General features: G+C 41.0%; 1 protein-coding gene across 2 annotated transcripts in view; it reads right to left on the reverse strand.

The window, feature by feature from the left end:
- Nucleotides 1-24,149, reverse strand: part of LOC133620349 (calmodulin-regulated spectrin-associated protein 1-B-like) — a 76,655-nt gene that overhangs the window by 15,754 nt on the left and 36,752 nt on the right. The window contains exons 3-12 of one of the 2 annotated variants that reach the window (XM_061981783.1): nt 19,861-20,123; nt 15,586-15,747; nt 14,521-14,601; nt 10,529-10,670; nt 10,253-10,392; nt 7,565-7,661; nt 7,368-7,485; nt 7,220-7,302; nt 7,070-7,154; nt 1,593-3,846 (exon numbers count right to left, since the gene is read on the reverse strand). In XM_061981783.1, the coding sequence (XP_061837767.1) occupies nt 1,593-3,846; nt 7,070-7,154; nt 7,220-7,302; nt 7,368-7,485; nt 7,565-7,661; nt 10,253-10,392; nt 10,529-10,670; nt 14,521-14,601; nt 15,586-15,747; nt 19,861-20,123 (3,425 nt within the window). Of the gene's footprint in view, nt 1-1,592; nt 3,847-7,069; nt 7,155-7,219; nt 7,306-7,367; nt 7,486-7,564; nt 7,662-10,252; nt 10,393-10,528; nt 10,671-14,520; nt 14,602-15,585; nt 15,748-19,860; nt 20,124-24,149 lie in introns of both variants that reach the window. The other variant, XM_061981782.1, reaches the window with a different exon arrangement.

Genomic DNA, 24,149 nt, shown 5'->3' on the forward strand with positions numbered 1-24,149 from the left:
AATTAATTCTTCCTTCATTTGTTAACAGATTCGCACCTTCTTTCACTCGTACTACCGCTCGCACCACTCCGCTAGCATCACAGCTAACGTTACCCATGCTGCTACCTCTCTGCTCCGCGAGGGCCTATACGTATGTGACGTATGACGTGACAGTATGTGACATATGTAAGAAGGTGCGCTTGCTGCTGAGAAGGAGACACAAGAAGGAGTGGGAAGAGCCTGTAGTGTAATGCCAGCAGCTAAAAGCAACTGCGTGAGAACGTATACTCGAATATTACGATGTAGTCATTTTCTATATCGCACACGATATAGTCATTTTCTATATCGCACAGAGACAAAACCGCGATATATCGAGTATATCGATATATCGCCCAGCCCTAGGTACGTGTATTTCAGATTGAAAAAAAACTGGTATCCACAATAATGACAACTTAACTATGGACAAAATGTTATTAATCCTAATTAAATATTTTTTTATTGATTGACAGCACTGTCATTAAAACATGGTAGGACAGTTATTGTCTATATTAAATTATATTTGTGTGCACACAAAACTAGAGATGCTCTTCTCCAATGTTTAGCAGAAAAATACATTCTAAAGCAGTAGAAAAACCTTCCTATGAGGGTTTTCTTTCATGTGTTTTGAGCTAATGAGAAGCCAAAAGGAAAATATTTTAACGAACGTTACCGATGCGTTTGATGTAATGCGGCACGCCACTTCTGATGTGGTTGTATGTCGACAAGACAGTTCAATATGTTTACTAATGCAAGCAACAACCAGCACCACACTAAATTACACTTGGTATTAAAAAGGAGGCAACATCACACAGCAAACAACACACAACATGTAAGTACAGACACAAAAACACTAATACTACAGGGTAATAATGAACAACAAATCAATGATTGAAGTGCCAAAGCTTGCAATCCTACAATACCCCGTTTGTGGACAAGGAGACTACAGCTATCATTGCACATTCATGCGGCCTGTCGCCGTTGAGCAACAGGCACCGCCTTTTAAAGACACACACTCTGCTCTCATGAAACATCCATCAACTGCATATGCCAGATATTTGATTTTTTTAAGTAACACATTAATTACTTTACCTAGTAATTTATTACATTTATTAGCGAGTATGTCTGTTCGTAATTCAATTACTTTTTTGGGAAAGTTAATGAGTACGGTAACTATGATTAATCCCTTTTGAAAATTAATTTGCCAAACACATTGCACCTGACAATATCCAAGTGTGACCACAAATTGAAAAATAATTTTGAGGCAAAATGTGACCAACCATGCATGTTACAAGGCCAAAATACATTTACATTTAAAAATGCATGGCTGACGACCAAAATGTTTCCGCTTGCTCAAATTAAACAGTATTTTGAATCACATGCACGTCTTGACTTGTTCAATTCCTACAAGCAACATTTTAATGTGGTTAATATAAAACCTCTGCACATAAATCCCTGATTATGAATCTAACTTGTCCCCCAGGTTTGTGTGGCAATAGTCTGATCTGAGGTGATATAAAATTCTAGAGCTCCAACTGTGGTTGGTAAAAAGTACCATGAAGAAATTGGTCAAGTACCTTGAAGAAGAAGCCCAGGACTGATTTCTGCTCTCCATCGCATTCAGCTTCCTCTTCTTCGGGGTCCTTCAGCCCTGACATATCCACCTCGATCAAGTGAGCTTTGCTGCGCTGCGCTTCCTCTGATGCTCGGTTCTCTTTACCCGAGCTGTCTGAGGAGTTGAGCTGTGACTCTCCCAGGGTGCTGGACAGGCAGCCGTCAAAGGACACTTCTGGAGGAGGCAGAGCAGTCAGGTCCACTCGGGTCGGAAGTCGCACGTTAGCCTCGTCGTGAAGCCTAAAGGCAGTACTCCGAGAGTCTGCTGTGCCAATCATCTCTCCCACTGCAGTGTTTCTGGGGCTGTGAGTGTCGGGTTGCTCGTTCTTGGGGGACCTGCCCCCAGCTGCCTGCCGTGAGTGTGTCTCTGCTCCGCCATGAGAGGGGGTCAAGGTCCTGGAGCTGTGTCGGCTTTGCTCCTTGCTTATTTTCAACTCAGACGGTTTGGATCTGCCACTTCGGCCTGAGGTCAGTTTGGGTGGTTTCCTCGTGGGAACGGAGCCGGTGCTGGAGAGGTGCTCCACGTAGTGAAAACCGGCCTTGCGGTCAGCGTTTTTGTCGGCTGTGAGGGACTGAGGAGTAGCAGCAGGAGGAGACTGCATGTTTTGCTTCATCATCTTCTCCTGCTGAAGGGAAAGTTGCGTCATCTGCTGCTGGATGTTGCCAATGGCTTCATGCAGCAGTTCCATGGTGCGGTTGCACTCATTGAGGTCCAACTCGTCTTCTTGGGGCAAGCTACCATTGTTTCCCTTCTTGTCTTCTTCTAAGGCACCGGAGGGCGTGGTTCCCTCAACTTCTTTGTCCCCTCTCAGGGCATCAACATACATATCATCCTTAGCCGATGTTACTTTTTCTACCTTGAGCTCGTCTCTGGAAGGATCAGCTTTAAGTGGACTGGGCAATGTACCGCCCTTACCGCCACCTTTCTTCACTATATGCAGGAAGGCAGCCTTACCCAGCTTCTGCCTCTGCCGGGCTGACAGAACTTCCATCTTTTTCTTCTGATGCTCAATGGCACGCCGCTTCTCCTCCAATTGCATACGAAGCTGGATAATTTCGGATGCAAGAACGTTGGTACCGCCGCTACCGTCACGACTGCAACCTCCCAAAGGCGACGAGGGACTCTGGTCTCTTTTGAGCCTCCATGAAGAGCCCAACGGCCCACTGCTCTCCGATCCATCCGGCGTGGTCCTTTGTGAGCTGGAGGCACTGGAGCGCAGGTCATGGTTGCTGCCTAAGCGCTGCTGCTGGGCTTTACGCTCAGCGAAGGAGGTCATGCGCACACTTCCGCTGGCCACACTGCTGGCCTGGGAGTAAGCGCTAAGGCAAGGGCTGGAGCGACCACTGCAGCCATTTATGTCTTTGTCCTCGTGCTCTTTGACATTCATGTCTTCCTGGAGTTTGGCCGATTCCTCCTCATTGTCCTCAATAAAGCCTTTTCTAGGCCAAGCGAGGTCTTTTGTGGTGAGAGCCTCATCCAAATCCTCGTCTTCCTCATCCAGGTCGTCCAAGTCTGCTTCAAAGCTTTGGCTAGGTGTTGTCTCTTTAGAGTCGGAATGGAGGTAGAAGCCGCCACCGGGCTCCTTCGATGAAGAGTCCACACTGCTGGTGGCAATGGGCCTAAAACCAGCCTCAACCTGGGGAGGCTCCTCTAACAAGATAGCCTCCTCATCCATAGAGGTAAAGGTTCGGTTAAGGGCGAGGGGAGCTTTTCGAGTAACTACAGAAGGAGATCCATCTCCTTGGCATAAGACACCCCTTCCTGGGGGACAGGGCCCCTCTCCACTCTCCTGCTCCTTGTTTAGACACACAGACTTCTCTTTAGCTGGTTTCAGTACAGCAGGCATCAGCGGTTCCAGATAAAACCCTTCCGGTGCCAGTTTGGACTTTGACTCAGGTTCTACTCCGGCAGCCACTTGGCTTCCATCATGCTGCTTTACGACGGAAGCAGACTCCATCCTAGCAACTGCCACCAGAGATTCTTCTTCATGGTCAAGGTTGACCTTTCCCAACAGGCTGTGACCATTAACCCTGCGCATCTGAGCCAGCGAGGACTGGTGGAGAGAAGTCAGGTGCTTAGGCGTGACGTTGATGACGTTGGACGCTAGGCTGTCTTTGCTTATTGAGCGGGCCAAGCTAACACTGTCGCCAGAGGCAACGTCGGCGTCGCTGTCTGCGGCTGATTGGCACATGAAGGGGCTCAGCGTGGACACTGGTCTGGAGAAACAACGAGTAAGATAAGGACACAAACTTCTTGGTTGTTAGCTTTTTGAGAGTAATGATTTACAAAACCCAAAAGCAGTGAAGTTGTCACGTTGTGTAAATGGTAATTAAAAAGAGAATTAAATATTTACAAATCCTTTTCAACTTATATTCAATTGAATAGACTGCAAAGACAAGATATTTAACGTTCACACTGAGAAACTTCGTTATTTTCTGCAAATATTAGCTCATTTGGAATTTGATGCCTGCAACATGTTTCAAAAAAGCTGGCACAAGTGGCAAAAAAGAGTGAGAAAGTTGAGGAATTAGACTTAGACTTCCTTTTTATTGTCATTAAAATTTGAACTTTACAGTACAGATAAGAACAAAATTTTGTTACATTAGCTCATGGTCGTGCAGGATGAAAAAGCAATAAGGTGCATATTTAAATAAATAAATAGGTTACTGTACAGATAAATATATCTCATCATGCACCCATAATGCTCATCAAACACTTATTTGGAACATCTCACAGCTGAACAGGCTAATTGGGAACAGGTGGGTGCCATGATTGGGTATAAAAGCAGCTTCAATGAAATGCTCAGTCATTCACAAACAAGGATGGGGCAAGGGTCACCACTTTGTCAACAAATGCCTGAGCAAATTGTTGAGAAATGTTGTTCTTAAACTTTTCGACAAACTATTGCAAGCAATTTAGGGATTTCACCATCTATGGTCTGTAATATCAAAAGGTTCAGAGAATCTGGAGAAATAACTGCACGTAAGCAGCATGCCCGTGACCTTCGATCCCTCAGGCAGTACTGCATCAAAAAGCAACATCATTGTATAAAGGATATCACCACATGAGCTCAGGAACACTTCAGAAAACCACTGTCAGTAACTACAGTTCGCCACTACATCTGTAAGTGCAAGTTATAACTCTACTATGCAAAGCAAAAGCCATTTATCAACAACACCCAGAAACGCCGCCGGCTTCGCTGGGCCCGAGCTCATCTAAGATGGACTGATGCAAAGTGAAAAAGTGTTCTGTGGTCTGACGATTCCACCTTTCAAATGGTTTTTGGAAACTGTGGACGTCGTGTCCTCCGGCCCAAAGAGGAAAAGAACCATCCGAACTGTTACAGGCGGTATAGCTTGGTTGGTAAAGTGGCCGTCAGTGACGTGCGGTGAGGTTCATGGCTGGTGAGGCACTGACTTCATCACAGTCAGATTTACAAACATATGAACCCTAAAGAGTATCTTATTCACCATTTGATTGGCAGCAGTTAACGGGTTATGTTTAAAAGCTCATACCAGCATTCTTCCCTGCTTGGCACTCAGCATCAAGGGTTGGAATTGGGGGTTAAATCACCAAAAATGATTCCCGGGCGTGGCGCCGCTGCTGCCCACTGCTCCCCTCACCTCCCAGGGGGTGATCAAGGGGATGGGTCAAATGCAGAGGACAAATTTCACCACACCTAGTGTGTGTGACAATCATTGGTACCGGTACTTTAACTTAACTTTAACTTTACACATACAAACTGTAGCACACAAAAAAGCACATTTAATAAAAAAAAACGTTATTATGGTCTTACCTTTATTTTTAAATGAAGTCCATGCGCCGCTCCTTCTGAACAAAAGCATTGATAACTTGTTTATAGAAGTCTTCCTTATCTTTCTTCAGTTTTAAAAGTCTCTCTGTCTCGATGGAGATCTTCCTTTAAGTATTACCTCCTGCTTCGATTGAAATTCCAGTTTAGAAAACTGTTTTATTTTAGATATGTAATCCTCCATGTTAAAAGTCCAGGCGAGAGGAAAAAATAAACGATCGCTAACTGTTGCTGCTTGTTGTCACTTATTCTGCAACAGAGTAGTCGCAAAAATGATCCCTGGGATCACTAGCGCCCTCTACCACCATGAGGCGGGATTACTGCGAGCCTCAGCCAGTGCGTCTTCGCAGCCGTTTTATGATTGCTCAGCACAAGAAATACTTAACACAGTTGTTGACAAAATACACTGTACATTATATACCTCAGCTAACTAAACTATGGAAATGTATAATATAATTCATATAGCAATACGGTCTCACTGCACAGCAGGCCAGCAGTTAGCCAAGTCATTGCGCAATCCATGGTGAGGCTCAACTGGCTGCTGATCACCGCAAGTCTCTTCTCAGTATTTGAACGGTAAATGTGAAAATTCAGCGATTTTGAATAAAAATAATCTAAAACTGGTGAAGTTAAAGGAAAATAACTTTATAGTATAATCACAATTTAACTATTTTTTTTTCTTTTTACATTTTTTTTCTTTCCATAATGACACGTGAGGCCCCGCCTCACCTGCCTCCCCTGACTGCACGTCATTGGTGGCCGTGCCAGCAACTTGAAGGTTCCAGGTTCGATCCCAGCTTCTGCCATCCTAGTCACTGCCGTTGTGTCCTTGGGCAAGACACTTTACCCACCTGCTCCCGGTGCCACCCACATTGGTTTAAATGTAACTTAAATATTGGGTTTCACTATGTAAAGAGAGTGACTAGAGAAAAGCGCTATATAAATATAATTCACTTCCCTTCACTTATAGGCGCAAAGTGTAAAAGGCAGCATCTGTGATGGTATGGGGGTGTATTAGTGCCCAAGGCATGGGTAACTTACACATGTGTGAAGGCACCATTAATGCTGAAAGGTACATACAGGTTTTGGAGCAACATATATTGTTATCATGGACGCCCCTGCTTATTTCAGCAAGCCAATGCCAAGCCAGGTGTTACAACAGCGTGGCTTCATAGTAAAAGAGTGCGGGTACTAGACTGGTCTGCCTGTAGTCCAGACCTGTCTCCCATTGAAAATGTGTGGTGCAATATGAAGGCTAAAATAGCAGAAGGGAGACTGTTGAACAACTTAAGCTGTACATCAAGCAAGAATGGGAAATAATTCCACTTCAAAAATGTGTCTCCTCAGTTCCCAAACCTTTACTGAGTGTTGTTAAAAGGAAAGGCCATGTAACACAGTGGTAACAATGCCCCTGTGACAACTTTTTTGCAATGTGTTGCTGCCATTATATTCTAAGTTTTTAAAAAGGAAGTTTTTCAGTTGGAACATTAAATATCTTGTCTTTGCAGTCTATTCAATTGAATATAAGTTGAAATGGATTTGCAACTCATTATATTCTCTTTTTATTTACCATTTACACAACGTGACAACTTCACTGCTTTTGGTTTTGTATAATGCTTGACATTTACCTCTGTCTTTTGTCGGGCCAAGCGACAACAGAACCTCGGGCCTGCCTGTCCATCTGTGTCAAGGAGTTGGAGCGGTTCCTTAGACCTTGAAGGCAACAATATTCATCTTAAATGTGATATACAGAGGATGTAGATTTGATGAGATTTTACCAGCACTATCATCTCCTTGATGCTTTTGTTGCCTCTGACGCAAAGGCAAAAGTGGGTGGGAAGGACTGAACGACGGGCCGCCTCTACTAAAAACAACAAATTGCAATTACTTCCTATAATTTAACAAATGAGGAATGGTATAGCTTACCTGTGACAGATTTCAGGGCTGCTCTGGTTTTCACCAGGACTGGTCAGGAAGCTGCGTTTGGTGGCGTTGGAGATGGGCACTGATGGACGAGAAGCCTTCGGCTGAGCGATGGCTCGAGCTACAGGGATAAATATTATAAAATAAAGGTTGGCTCCGTACAAACAGGAAGCATTTTTCTATGCAGCAAATGAGCAAACCGTCTTTTGACTCTTGTAGGTCTCTGGGAAGGACAAATTCTGGCTTGACTGTCTCAAACCACCAGAAGAGTTCAGCGATGAACACCATCACATTGTGCTGCAAAGAGAGTACCCAGAATTATTACTGATACATAGGGATGTATACCGAGTACCGTTATTTTTTGGTACCAGTTCTGAGGAGGACCGTTAAGATTCTGGACAAATACTACGGCTATCAAGCTGAACGTCTTAATTATGACACGCTGTCACATTTACTTCAAGTACCACTGCAACACATACAAAAAAGACATGAGTTGGATCTGATAACCAGCTTGGAATAATCACAAATAAGGAAGCAACCCCACACAAAAGTTTGCAACACAACAATATGTCCTTCTCCACACACTAATAAGAGTTAGTGTGCAGTGAAGTGAATTACATTTATATAGCGCTTTTTCTCAAGTGACTCAAAGCGCTTTACATTGTGAAACCCAATATCTAAGTTACATTTAAACCAGTGTGGGTGGCACTGGGAGCAGGTGGGTAAAGTGTCTTGCCCAAGGACACAACAGCAGTGACTAGGATGGCGGAAGCGGGGATCGAACCTGCAACCCTCAAGTTGCTGGCACGGCCGCTCTACCAACCGAGCTATACCGCCCCGTGTCAGTTTGAAGTGATCTCATGACCACTGCTACAGCGCTTCATCAACCGTCCTTCTATGGCAGGTGTGTCAAACTCGTTTTCTTTGGGGGCCACGTCACAGTTATGGCTGCCCTCAGAGGGCCACTTGTAATGGTGAATAATATATACATTCTAAATTGCTTCATTACACAATTATCTATTGTTATATATTTTTCCGTACACTGTAAGAAAAATATGAAACAAGTCCATGTCAGAAAACCAACAAATTTAGCTGAACTGCGACAATTTGGTCAAGAGGAGTGGTCAAAAATTCAATCAGAAGCTTGCCAGAAGCTTGTGGATGGCTACCAAAAGCGCCTTATTGCAGTGAAACTTGCCAAGGGACATGTAAGCAAATATTAACATTGCTGTATGTATACTTTTGACCCAGCAGATTTGCTCACATTTTAAGTAGACCCATAATAAACTCATAAAAGAACCAAACTTCATGAATGTTTTTGTGACCAACAAGTATGTGCTCCAATCACTCTATCACAAAAAAATAAGAGTTGTAGAAATTCTTGGAAACTCAGGACAGCCATGACATTATGTTCTTTACAAGTGTATGTACACTTTTAAACATGACTGTAAATGTGATCTCTGAAAGGGGTACACATTATTTCCAAAGCTGGACCCCCACTTCGACATAAAACACTATAGCACACAGCTCATGACAAACAATATTGTATTTGTTATATTCATTTAAGTGGGCCAAATCACTTATATTAGAAAAAGATGTAATGAAAATGACTGCTGTCATTTGATTATTAAAATAAAACATTTAACTTGTTATTAAGTCAGCTTTGGGAAAGGTGTGATGCAGGTGTGGCCACAGTGTGCATATCTGATATCGTTTACATGTGCTCCACTGAATGCTCACTGACGCGTTGTCATGACATTGTTGGTTTTACGAGCAGAGGAGCATGTTCGGCAGCGCGCGCACACGGAGTACTTACAAGCAGACACAGTGTGTAGACAGAAAAGGGAGAACGGACGCATTTTGGCTTAAAAACTAAAGATAAAGGTGAAGTTATAACACTGAAACACCCTCAGGAAGAGGTGCTTTAAGACATGACTTGCTAGTTAGCGGCTAACTAGCAAATCTAAATCACTAATCCTGGCCTCCATGGCGACAAATAAAGTAAGTTTCTTACATGTATCATTATCACTGGAGGACGAGGAATAGCTAAACATGCTTCACTACACACCCTAGGAGGATACAATAGCTCACCGGCATCACCGATAACAAAAGCAAACGCTTCTGAATGTAAACAAATGCCATGAGTAGATCTACACCTGACATCCACTGTAATGATATCAAGTACAAGAGCGTATCTAGTTGATACTACTATGATTACATCGACATTTTTTATCGTCACAAAATCTTTTTTCTTTTCTTTTTTTTCAATTCATAATATGTTTATAAACTCAGTAAGTATGTCCCTGGACACATGAGGACTTTGAATATGACCAATGTATGATCCTGTAACTACTTGGTATCGGATCGATACCTAAATGTGTGGTATCATCCAAAACTAATGTCAAGTATCAAAGAAGAGCAGAATAAGTGATTATTACATTTTAACAGAAGTGTAGATAGAACATGTTAAAACAGAAAAGAAGCAGATATTAACAGTAAATAAACTAGTAGATTAATAATCAATTTTTACAGTTTGTCCCTCATAATGTTGACAAAATAATAGAATGATAAATGACAATATGTTACTGCATACGTCAGCAGACTAATTAGGAGTCTTTGTTTGTTTACTTACTACTAAAAGACAAGTTGTCTAGTATGTTCACTATTTTATTTAAGGACTAAATTACAATAATAAACATATGTTTCATGTACCCTAAGATTTTTTGTTTAAAAAAAGCCAATAATAAAAAAATGTTGGTCCCCTTTATTTAGAAAAGTATCGAAATACATTTTGGCACAGGTACCAAAATATTGGTATCAAGACAACCCTACTACTAATATAAATTAAAAAAACCCTGAATATGGAAACCAGAAGTGAGTCATTGTACCTTGAGCACGATAGGGGAGTAGAGTATGTCCTCTGTTGTCAGATAGAAACTTTTATTCAGATACTCGTTTGCAAACTCTCTGAGCAGCTGGATGTTGTACAGGCTATCAGCAATGGAGGGAACTTCCTTCAGGCAAATATCTGAACCAAAGGAAGAGAGCAAATCAGATAAGGACACGACTCAATGACTGTGTTGGGAGTAATTGTCAATTAGCAGGACAACAAAAGTCCTGGATTAGAAAGGTATGTGTGTGTTTATACTCATGCACAGCTTTACCCTCCAGCTTCATGAGATCTGGGCAGTAGTAGTGGACAACTGAGAGCAACGCAGCTCCGTCGCAAACATCTCTCATCAAATCTTCCAGCAGTGGGAAGAAGGGTAAATGGCGCCCAGAGGCATGCTCCCGACGATATCGTACCTGACCGCAAGACCAAGAAAATAACATCAAATCATCTTCTTAAAGGAAGAAAACACAATACTACTAAAGGAAACAAAACATCCAAAAAACAATAACTAGAGCCAAAAAGTGAAAATCATGACCTAGTCAAAGCACGGATGACCCAAGAATATTTCACTTGAGTTGTTTATGGAACTACATGTTCCATTCAAGGTTCTCCCTAGGAAGTTCACAGCACAATATCCAAGTATTTCTTTTATCCATTAGGACTGGAATTCAAGTTCATTTATGTCTCCAAGATGGAGGTAGTAGCTGAAGGACTAGTAGAGTTAGGTTAGGGAGAACCCTGAAGAGCAGGTTACTGATGGTGAGATGGAGGTGTTAGAGCAGTGAATAAAGAGCGGATGGTCAGTCCTCCTCAAGGCTGTGTGAGAGGGTGGATAGCGATGCAGTCCAGCAGAGTTAGGTGAGACCAACCAGCACAGCAGATGGAAACTGAGAATATGGAAAATCAGATTTCATAGGTAGAGTACAAGGATGTGCAAACTTTTTTGAACAAGATCGCGTAAATAAAAACTGAAGGATGGAGGGGCCAATTTGATACATTTTGTACATTAAAGATACTAAAACCAATACAATATATGCTAAACTATTTGAACACAACATCCATTTCTTAGCTTTGTGTTATCGGTAACAAAACATTCTACATCATTTTGCCATAAATTAAGCATTTTTAAGTTTAAAAATGGCTAAAAGAACTAAAGAATACCAATACTGCAGTAGTATTGGCCACAAGAGGAGACCAAAATAATCAGAGCACGCAGTTCAGTATCGTGGCCACAGATTGGCTCAGCCTCAGGCAGCATTACTAACATTAGCATGCACATTTTTTTAGCCAATTATGTAGCCGAACACCTAAAGACTTATATAAATTAGTACTGGACACTTGCTAACATTCATATGCTAACTTTTTCAGCCAATTGAGCAGGTGAACACCCCAGAGTCATATGACTTGGCACTACTTGACACATGTTAAATGTTAGCCTGCTAACTAGAGGTGTGAATCTTTGGGAACCTAACGAGTCGATATGATTCCGATGCCTGGGGTCACAATAAAATTCAGAATCGATTCAGCACGATTTTCGATTCAAACCAATTCTTGCAATGTATTATTTGGTATGACAATTATAATAAAACTTTTTCAAAATAGGCTGTAGGTTAGAAAAGCTCATTCTGGTTGCATGGAGATAGCCCAAAAATATATATTTTTAAATTCCAACCATCCATCCATTTTCTACCGCTTGTCCCTCTAGGGGTGGCGGGTGGTGCTGGAGCCTATCCCAGCTGCACTCGGGCGGAAGGCGGGGTACACCCTGGACAAGTCGCCACCTCATCACAGGGCCAACACAGATAGACAACATTCACACACTAGGGACCAGTTAGTGTTGCCAATCAACCTATCCCCAGGTGCATGTCTTTGGAGGTGGGAGGGGCCTATCCCCAGGTGCATGTCTTTGGAGGTGGGAGGAACCCAGAGTAACCGGAGGGAACCCACGCAGTCAAGAAGAGAACATGCAAACTCCACACCGCCCAAAAAATGTATATTTTTATTTCTTAAATAGATTTTTTAAATGATGATTCTATTTAGAATCAGTATGAATTGGACCCACGATTTGCATGAGAATCAGTTTTATGTGCACCCTTACTGCTAACATTGCTATTCGAGTATTGTAATATTAGCATGGTAACTTTTTAGCCAATTTTTACAGCCAAACACCGCAGAGTCATAACGTAACGTGGTACTTGATACATGCTAACTGTTAGCACTCTAACGTTTTAGCTAATTTTACATACATACTCTTCCTAGTCATATGACTTGGTACTTGACGCATTCTAACTGTTAGCATTTATGTTCGGCTTGCGCATTTCAGCATTCAGATGCAATTTCTCCCAAAATTGCATATTCTATTTTTTGTGTGTAATGTTCTAATCCGAAAATGTTTTTATTTTGTCCTTAGAATGTGTCACAGGCCAATAAAAACAAGCTGCTGGCCGCACTTTGGACAATGCCTGGTATAGTATAACAGATCTACTTGGCTTCAAACTATCCCGATGAACACTTTAGCCCATCTTTTGAAATACACAAAGACACTCAGGGTGAGCATTCAAGGCAAAAATATAAAATTTTTCCGCAAGAAAAAATTAGTTCCAGCAAGTCAAATCTTAGTTTTTAACTCAGGGGTGCCCAATACGCGGATGGAGGAGAGTGTGTAAGTCGATCGCCAGCCAGGCATTAAAAAAATAGACCTAAAAATGAGGGAACATCAATCTTCACCAAGACGTCACTTTTGTCACTTGATTGACATTCACGGCACCCGAGGGTCTTGTGAGATGACGCTGGCTGCTGCCAGATCATTATTAAGAAAAAAATGACCGACAGGAAGGCGAGAAACACTTTTTATTTCAACAGACTCTCGTGCCGTACCTGCCGTTAAAATTCTAAAGACTGACTGCACAGTTCCTATCTTCACAATAAAAGCGCTGTGCCATCCTGCCTGCGCTAACAAAATAAGAGTCTCAGAAAGCTAGCGTGCACAAGCTAGCAAGCTACGGAGTTTGTCGCCAATGTATTTCTTGTAAAGTGTATAAAAAGAAGTATGGAAGCTGGACACTTTCATGTGGTATTGGACAGAAAGGAGGACTTTTTTCTCCTCCATTTGAAAATGTGGACATTTTCATCACTACTGTCTGATTCCAATCAATGCAAGTCATCACAATCATACCAACTTATATTCTTGTCTTCATGAAAGAAAGGAATGTTAAACATGCTTGTATTATCATTAAACATCTTTAACTTGTTAACAAAAATGTTTCTTTCATAAATAAATACATATAAATGATATAAGTATATGAATGATCCCCTCCACTTGGTCAATAGAAAAGTAGTTCGCCTGCAGAAAAAGTGTGGCCACCCCTGCTTTAACTGCAGAAGAAGAGAGTCCGTCCATTAAAGCAGTTGTTTCCATGTTCACTTTTAAACTAATTCTAACAAGAAACAAAGCGACTCCAGCCTGATGGGATGAAAAAATGCGACAAAGTGGGACCTGTACTGACGGAAATAACGTTTTTACTTCCAAATGGTGGCTAAAATCATAGCCTGGCAACCACATAGTTGAATCTATTCAGCACAACTCCACTTCAAGACATGGCCTAATACACAACACAACCTTTCATGATTCCCATCAGTTATGCATAAGTGATTAGGCTGATCTTTAGCAGGGATATGCATGGTGAAGAGTGCAATTGGGGAGGATGACAAATGAGGTCAGTGAGGGGGTTGCCCAGGACTTAGATGCACTTCATAGAAATTGTGATATTTCTGCAATGGGTTTCATAAGATTCTGAAAGACGAGAGTACAAAAACAAGAACGTCAAGTTTACTTCAGCTTGAAATGAGACAGCGCATATTGTTGACATAACGGAATGCCATAAAGCATGTTACAAAGCTCAGAATAACCTTCGAGGAGAATTGTATGTGTTTAAAAGACAGAATAAGGCTCAGTCAGGTTTCTCCTCTTGGGCTACAAGCAGCACAGGTGCGCGCACATCAACACTGACAATGCGTGCAGGGAAGGGAGAGGATGTAGGGGGGCGACTGGCTTCCAACTTACAGGGACTAGCTTCCAATACCATTTGGAGGGAGACTATCCAGTTAGCAGGGATAAGAGAGGCAAGGAGGAATAGACGGGGAACAGAGATTAATAGGTCTGGATTAATAGGACTGGATCTGCATCCATTTTCAAAATAGAAACACAGAAGGGTCAAGTAGTTAAGGAGAAACAAACACAATCCTTGTTAGAAGACCGTTTACCTTTTGGTGGCTCGGAGATTCTAGAAGGTGGTGCTTGACTTTGTGCTCCTTTTCAGTGATTTCTCTAATCTTTGTGTTTACCTACAGACATTATAAACAAAAAACTTGAGTAACATTTTTCGGAAAATAAGGCGCACTTAAAATCCTTTTATTTTCTCAAAACTCGACAGTGCGCCTTATAACCCGGTGTGCCTAATGTACGGAATCATTTTAGTTGTGCTTACCGACCTCGAAGCTATTTTATTTGGTACATGGTGAAATGATAAGTGTGACCAGTAGATGGCAGTCACACATAAGAGATACGTGCAGACTGCAATATGATGGCAGTCACACCTAAGAGATACGTGCAAACTGCAATATGATGGCAGTCACATATAAGAGATATGTGTAGACTGCAATATGACTCAAGTAAACAACACAAACATTTTATATGTTCCATTGAGAATATAGAACATTGCACACAGCGCTCAAAAGTCTATCAAAATGTTTTAGTAGGACTTTGGTAAGCTATGAAGCCACACCACTTGATGGATTGTACTGTGCTTCAACATAGGAGTATTATTATGGTGTGTGTATAAGGTAAGACATAGTATCCGGCGTTTTGTTTTTGCATTATTATGCAAAAGCAACTTTTCTTACCTTCTGATACCTGCTGATCTGTATTTGGGATCTGCATAAGTCCCAAATACAGGGACTTCAATCAATGCTCCGTTACTGATTGAAGTAAAGTCTGAATGTCATTACAACAGTTAACTCCATCTTTTGACGCATCTTGAAGCGACTGTCAGAAAGTGACTTGAAGATTATCTGTAAAACATAATCTATGTAACATTTTGACCAAAGAACCACTGTCACATGTTATGTAGGAAGTCTTCTACATTTAGAGAAAAAAAAAAAATAACAACAATATGACTCCTTTAATGCGCCTTATAATCTAGGGCTCCTTTTGTAAGAAAATAGACCTGACGAGACCCGCTCATCGACAGTGCGCCTTATAATCCCGTGCGCCCTATGGGCCGCAAAAATACGGTACATGTGTCAGCGTAAGGTGCTTGTTCTTCATACCTTGTTTATCCAGAAAACCATGGCATCCTCCATGTCAAAGGGAAGCTCTTTGGAGGGATTGAAGGTGGAGAAGCGCTCCACAGAGGCCACCACTTTCTCAATACTGATCATCTCCACTGTGTAAGCCATCATCAGAGCATCAATCATGGGCACGTGAGCACTCTGCATAAGAGAAAGAGAGAGATGATGGACGGATAGCAATTCTGGGTTACTGAATACGTTCGATAAACGAGCAGTGTTGTCATGTTGTGTGCAGACTGAGCCACAGTGAAATCAAGCAGATGGCTGATTCTCACATGTTGCCCTAATAAGGCGCGGAGGGACTGTTTGCAGGAATGGCTCAGTTTCTTTAAAAATGCTGTGTAAAGTCAGCAAAGTGGGAGCGGCTCCACAGCAGACATAAAACAAGTGCTGTCCTGCACAGGACTTTCCATCCCGTCACAAAGCTTTGTGTGGATCAGTGGATTATTGCATCAGGCCACAAGCAGGAAAAGCAGACTCACATCCTTGACTTGCGAGCACAAAGTGACAGGCCTACTCTACAGCACAGCTGGTTTCCATGGTAACACATGGGGAAGGCGAAATAAACTGAGCTGGTGGTTGATGGTCATTCGAGCTGAGAGCACAAACACGTTGTCTGTCGTCCATTAAACAAAACACTATTGTTGGGTTGCACATGACGTCACGCCTGCACACCATGTGCTCGGACTCAAGCACATGGTGGATAAACTAGAGCCAGACAGGCAAGAAGTCCATTAAACATGCAGAATAAATCCCCACATCTGCGGCTTCGTCCAAGGTTTCTCTTTGTTCCCAATTGGTTTAGTTTTTTCTTGGCCTGAAGTAGGATCTGAGTAGTTGTGGTCGTGTGTAGCCCTTTGAGACATTTGCATACCTGCCAACTTTTGAAATCAGAAAAACCTAGTAGCCAGGGTCCAGGGGCCGCAGGCCCTGGTAGGTCCAGGACAAAGTCCTGGTGGGGGGTTCCTTCGCCCCCCGACGCAAAATGATTATTAGCATTCAGACAGGTTAAAATGTTGCTAAAACCATCACTTTTCTATCAGTCACAGTGACTTTTCAAAACAAAAATATTACAGCAAAAATCATATGGGTTGATTGACATGTTTATTCTGTAAGCTAACTTCAATAGTTTGAAATTATTTTGACAGTTAATGCCAGTTATCCTGTCAACCTTTCACAAGACTTCAATTTGTTAATTGAAAGTATAAACAATATAAACACTTTTTACAGTAAACAAATGGTAAAACAGTACTAAACAATTCCATTAAAAAAAAATTGGTGTCATTATTAACTTTCTGTCCAAGCTTGTATAATCTACTGCCTTGTTCAATTGTAAAAAATATTCTGTGCCTAAAATTCACATTTCTATCACAATTATCATACTGTAAACATGGTAAGCTAACTTCATTAAAATTAATAGTCCTGTCAATAGCATGGAATTACAATTCAAATGTAGTTTTTTTGTAAACCTTTCAAAAGAATTCAAAATATGAAAAATTAATGAAAATTAATTTAAGCCATCAGACACTTGAAAAGTGGCACATCACATCTCTAATGTAATCATTTTAACTTTTCAACAGAAATAGCACTGCAAAAATATTAAGGACATACTTCTGTATTTTGGTAGTTATGCTGTCAACATTTAACAAGATTTCTTCAACTTGGACTTGAAAGCATAAATAGTATAAACACTTTTAACAGTATAACAGTACTAAACAATTCCAATAGATAACATTGGTGTCATTACCTTTTTGTTTGCTCAATTATTGCCTCCGTAAATAAAACTTTGGCATTTATCACATCCAAAGAATCTGTTTGGGCGACGAAAAACGTTGAAAGTTTTCCACTTGTATCGCTAGCAATGGCATTAGACTTGTGTTTTTTTGTCCCAACGTGGTCTTTTACATCGCTAATTCCTCCGTGTCCGATCGAAACATCTTGTCTGCACAAGGTGCAATTCGCGTAGTTTTCACCATTTTTGGAACGGATAATTATTCCCGGATAGGCTTTTGAATATTCTTCACGGAATGACTGCAGTTTCCTTTTCGGTTTAAGACTCGTATGCGATTTTTCTCCGGCTGATTCCATGATCGTTCGCTTGTTTGGAAACAATGGCAACTGGTGCCTCGGGCTTGGCAGCGGTGCTATAAATAGCCTCGCGCATGGCATTCGGAATGGCTCGATAGGAAGTTACGGGAAGCACTGGTAGGGCTGGGCGATATGACTAAAAAATGTATCACGATATAAGTGTTTCATATCAGTCGATATCGATAATTATTGATTAAAAAAAAAAAAAAAATCTAAATAAAGACCAGGAGAAAAAAGGCTGAATTTAAATACTTTTATTTTAAATATAAGTAGGTAGCATGTCCTTCGCTAATTGATCCACCACTGCATCCGTTATTTCTTTATAACGTTTTGAATTTTTGTCATATGGCACTGCTGCAGAGTATCTCTCGATGGTGGTCTGTTGTTGCCGCTTCGGTGCTGTTCCACTTGCACCGGCTGATGTAGATGGTTGTGGTTGTTTGTTACTGCTGTACTCCAGCGGGTGAGAGCGGCTCAGGTGGTAAAATAAGTTTGTCGTGTCCCCAGACTTGGTCGGGACGACGACCTTGCAAAGTTTGCAGACAGTATTACTCTGATTCGTATCGGACTTAAAAAATCCAAAATACTGCCAAACTGGTGACGTGACGTTTCCTTTTTTATTTACAATTTCCTCTCGTGCCGCCGCACTCATATTCCCGTTTTGTTTCACTCCTCGTCGTCAGCTCGCCCTTGTTGCTTTTTTTTTTTTTTTTTTTTTTCTGTTAGCATTTCCCAGAATGCCTTGCGGTCCAGGCTCGGCCGTGATAGGTTGAGAGGCCAAAGCCCTTCCTCTGCCTACACCCCCCAGAATGCCGTGCGGTTCCGGCTCGGCATTTCTTCCTATTTTTTCTAACAGAACTCAGTGAAATTATCGAACGTTCTATCGACCCCATTTTCTATTGATATTGATCACATGTCTATCGCGATATATATTGTTATTGTTTTATCGCCCAGCCCTAGGAAGCAGTGTCGATTGTCATTGTTGTTACGCGATTTCGTGAATAAAACTTTTTATAAAAAAAAAAAAAAATTTAATTAATGAAAAACCGTATTTTTTATCACTGCAACCGTAACCCGGAATAGGTTGATGAAAACCGTACTAATTACGGGAAAACCGGAGTAGTTGGCAGGTATGCATTTGTGAATAAGGGCTATATCTGCTGCCCACTGCTCCCCTCACCTCCCAGGGGATGATCAAGGAGACGGGTCAAATGCAGAGGACAAATTTCACCACACCTAGTGTGTGTGTGACAATCATTGGTACTTTAACTTTTAACTTAACTTTGAAACAAACAAAAACGCAGCAAAAATGTTTCTGCCATTAAGTCCGAGTTCACAGTGAACACTTCTTTAATGTCTGTATGAACTTAAAATACACTGCCAAAGTATATTCATGACTTATTTACTTTCTGTATTGTATTTGTACTTATATATGCAGTTTTCTTTACAGGGATTTTAGTGAGGTCAAAAGTAATAATAGAGGAATTTTAAAATATCAGCTGCGTTCAGGGGACACCGCACCCTGAAGTTAAAGAGATTTTACCTTTTTTAAGATGCTTTGGAAGGCACTTAATTCTGTAAAAATAAAATTTAAAGAACATTGCCCAAGGGCTAGTATTTCCATGTATAAAATGATCTATTTGAATTTGCAAAACGTTTAAGAATAATGACATAATTGTGATACCAAATATTTCTGTGCTGTAAAGTTCAAATTTGAATGACAATAAAAAGGAAGTCTAAGTCTAAGTGATTGTAAAAACTCAAATATATTGTTGACCTATTATTATCAGATGCACAAATAAATGCAATATTGTCTGTCGTGGCTTGAAAGGAAGTGTGGTGGACCAGATAGCTTAAAAAGTCCACTTTTATATATATATTTTTTTAAATCTCGAGAAAAGTAATTTTTCTTAAGAGTGCATGGATCCACTCCATCATATTCAGCTATTTCTTTTATATCTAACTTGTATTTTTGCCACCAAACCTTTAGAATATGCTCACATCTGCGATGCCTAAGGTAAAGAAACGGGAGCTATATTGATTGCTTACCATCCACGTGGGATGGGGACGGCCTCGAGGTCAGCAATTATTTTTGAACACATTGCTGTGAATTCCCACACATATAACTGTAAACTCCTATGTTGCCACAATATCCTTCAAACTCACCATCTTGATGGGTAAGCAAGCCAGGTCCTCCTCTGTGACAGCCTGGTCGTCGCTGTCCACAACATAAATGCCCTTCCTGTCCAGAGATTGGATGACAGAGTGATGCGACTTGAGAGACGCTGCCTGCTCAGTCTTCAGGATGAGGGCGCAGACACGGCAGTAAAGCTCGCAGGATAGCAGCAGGCGGATCACAGGTGGCTTGATGTGTTCCTGGTCATACTGGTCTGTGTAGAAGGGATCCCTCAAGTCCTCTGGTATATGGTCTGTAACCACCAAACAGATGCGAGGTTTAGATCAGGGGTCCCCAAACTTTTTGACTCGGGGGCCACATTGGGTTAAAAAGATTTACACACACACACACACACACACACACACACACACACACACACACACACACACACACACACATATAGATATATATATATATATATATATATATATATATATATATATATATATATATATATATATATGTCTTAATAAGGTTATCCAAAAAAATAGTGCTCGATACCGTAGTCATCCCTCAACAAGCGCAGCGAAATTGTAACAACATGCCGCCATAGACGGAAACACCTCCTAGGCAACACATGAGCCAATCACCACGCCCCTAGGCCAGCCTGTACCCACCCACTCTGTGCCCTATATAAACCATGGCTCCCATTAAAATCTCCTGACGATTGAGGGTACCCCCCCTCATGAAACAGGCCTGTAGAGATGAAATAGTCTTGTGATTTCTTTTCCCACACATACATATATATATATATATATATATATATATATATATATATATATAGTGGAGGTTTCTGTGGTTTATCCGTTAAACAGTGCTTAATACTGGGGTACAGCGGAAATACGTTAGGTCAGGAAATTTTTTTTTATCACCTGTGAAACAGGCGTGTAGGGATGAAATAGCCTCTGTGTTTTTCCTGACCTAACGTCTATCTATCTATATATATATATATATATATATATATATATATATATATATATATATATATATATATTCCGAGCGCGATGATGTCACGTTATCGATGGGTAAATGGATTTTTAGCAGATTATAGTTAGTGAATTTGCAGACAGCTAAAATTATGCACAAAGCTACGTCGTGGAATTTCAGCATATGGAGGATGTTCATTCAGTTTCATTTTGTAGAAAAAAAAAGAAGATGACAGGACACAAAACTACATTCATTTCAAATGGCAACTTTCTGACTTTAAGAAACTAAAAGACATGAAGAAAATACATTTTGATTTTCAGATCAAGCAGAGTAAAAAAAACGTATGTAAAAAAATCACTAAATTATGAGGAAAAAAATATGGAACAATAAAAACCAAGTGACTATAGTTCTGTGTCATGTACCACATTTTTCAGACTATAAGGCACACTTAAAATCCTTTCAGTTTCTCAAAAAATCGACAGTGCGCCTTATAACCCGGTGCGCCTAATGCACGGAATAATTCAGGTTGTGCTTATCGACTTTGAAGCAATTTTATTAGATACATGGTGTAATGATAAGTGTGACCAGTAGATGGTAGTCACACAGAAGAGATGTGTAGACTGCAATATGACGCCAGTAAACCACCAAAACTTTAAATGTTCCATTGAAAATATAGAACATTACACAGCACTCAAAAATCTGTCAAAATGTTTTGGTATGACTTTGAAGCCGCACCGCTTGATGGATTGTCGGCCCATTACGGCTACCATAGTCAGAGATACAAGTATTACTATGGTGTGTGTATAAGGACCGCAAAATGGCACCCATTAGCAGACATTATCTGGCATTTTGTTTCACAACATTATGCAAAACCAACTTTTCTTACCTTCTGGTACCTGCTGATCTGTATTTGAGATCTGCATAAGTCCTGAAAATTTGCGCAAGTCCGTCACTGTAGTCCGTGCCGACACCGTAGTCGATAAGAGTCTTCTTTTTCTCTATCTTATTGTTATGTAACATGCATCCTCTGCTGTTGTCATTTGGAATACAAAGTAGTGTGAAGTTCTTACTTACATCTGTCAGTAAACTTCACATGAAAGCGCTAAAACATACCGGTGTAGTGAGTTTACATTATTCACCCAAGGAACTTTAGTTATTAGAGAGTTCCGGTCGGACGTTTTTTCACAGCACACATTTCCGGCGTTGTTGTTGTACTAGTGAGCCACGGATGAGGAGATGCTGCTTCGTTATTGATTGAAGTAAAGTCTGAATGTCATTAGAACAGTTAGCTCCATCTTTTGACACTTCTTCCACTCCCGTCCTTGCATGCTACACCGACACAACAAAGATGACGCATCTTAAAGAGACTGTCAAAGTGACTTGAAGATGATCTGTAAAACATCATCTATGCAACATTTTGACCAAAGAACCACCATTACATGTTATGTAGACCACAAGGAAGTCTTTTACATTTAGAAAAAAAATTATAATAATATGACTCCTTTAATGCACTTAACTGCTCATCGGCAGTGCACTTTATAATCCGGTGCGCACTATGGTTCAGGAAATACGGTATATTATCTGCTTCTTTCTATCAACATGAAACAAGTGAATGAACATCCTCCAAATCTGCTAATTCCATCATTTTAGCCAGGGGTTGTACACCAAGAGAGACTGCTCCAACTTGTCAACCAACTACTGGAATACAAACAAGCTACAGCCTTTCTGTGTAATATTTGTTCCGTTTCAGTCAGAGACTGACAATTTATAGCCTAGCAAGAGCTCTGGGTTTGAGGGCAGGCACCCCAGGTGATATGTTTAGCTTTGTTAGCGATCCAAAGAACTGGAGATACTCAAAGTACAAAAATAAACAATGACCTAAACAAGAGATTATGTTACTCCGTGTAACACCATGACCATATAAGGAGTTGAGACTTTTGGCATGCTAAAATCAAAATGAGTAAACTAAACAGGGATGCTATAAAAATAGGTCTGAAGAATCTTTCCAAATATTTTTTAAACACAATTGTGGGGCAAGAAATGACCTTGTTCCACCAAATGTGTGTGTCGTCATCAAGCGCTGCATACTGTGTGACATGCTCCGTTCTGACAGAATAAAGGAAGCCAGCCGTCAGCAATCTCACATTCACAAATGTCTCCAGAAGCTCTTGGGTTGTGGACTATAAAGCGTAGGAGTGCACGCTAAAACACTACTTACCTATAACAATTGGGGGTAGATTTGCAAAAGCACAGCAAAGAAAACTATCATCTTAAGTCTATGAAAATGAAACAGATAATTACCCATCAGTCCTACATTGTGAGTAAAAATACAAACAATAAGCTATTTCAAATCTGTTTAAAATGTTTGATAAATGTACTCTGTTCAAGTTAAGGCATCTAGCTCATTTGCTAATGCAACTCAGGCATCTGTAAAAAGCCTCTGGTTGGATGCATTCGGCCTTCTTCCTCCCTTGGTGGTAAGCTAACATGTATCAAATACAGCGGTGAGTATGAAATGTATTCAGATCCCTTTAAATGTTTCATTACAGCCATTTGCTAAAATCAAAAAAGTTCATTTTATCTCTCATTAATAATGTACACTCAGCACCCTATCTTGACGGACAAAACAGAAATGTAGACATTTCTGTAAATTTGTTGACAATAAAAAACTCAAAAATCACATTTGCTCAATGCTGTGTCGATGCACCTTTGGCAGGAATTACAGCCTCAAGTCTTTTTGAATATGATGCTATAAGCTTGGCACACCTATTTTTGGGCATTCCTCTTTGCAGCACCCCTCAAGCTCCATCAGATTGGATTGGAAGTGTTGGTTTTCATCCAGGATGTCTCTGTATAATGCTGCATTCATCTTTCTCTCCCAGTTCTTGCCACTGAAAACCATCCCCACAGCATGATGCTGCCACCACCATGCTTCACTGTAGGGATGGTATTAGCCTGGTGATGAGCGGTGCCTGGTTTCCTCCAAACATGATGCCTGGCCAAAGACTTCAATCTTTGTCTCTTCAGACCAGATCATTTAGTTTTTCATGGTCTGAGAATCTTCCAGGTGCATTTTGGCAAACATTTGACTAAGAAATAGCTTCTGTCTGGCCACTCTACTGATTGGTTGTTGCAGAAATGGTTGTCCTTCTAGAGCAGGGGTGCCCATTACGTAGATCGCGAGCTACCGGTCGATCGCAGAGGGTGTGTCAGTCCGTCGCCAGCCAAGCATTCAAAAAATAAACCTAAAAATGAGCGATCATCAATCTTCACCAAGACGTCACTTGATATATTCACGGCACCCGAGGGTCTTGTGAGATGACGCTGGCTGTTGCCAGATCAGTATTAAGAA

The sequence above is a fragment of the Nerophis lumbriciformis genome, linkage group LG24 (genome assembly GCF_033978685.3).
Source record: "Nerophis lumbriciformis linkage group LG24, RoL_Nlum_v2.1, whole genome shotgun sequence".
Taxonomy (NCBI): domain Eukaryota; kingdom Metazoa; phylum Chordata; class Actinopteri; order Syngnathiformes; family Syngnathidae; genus Nerophis; species Nerophis lumbriciformis.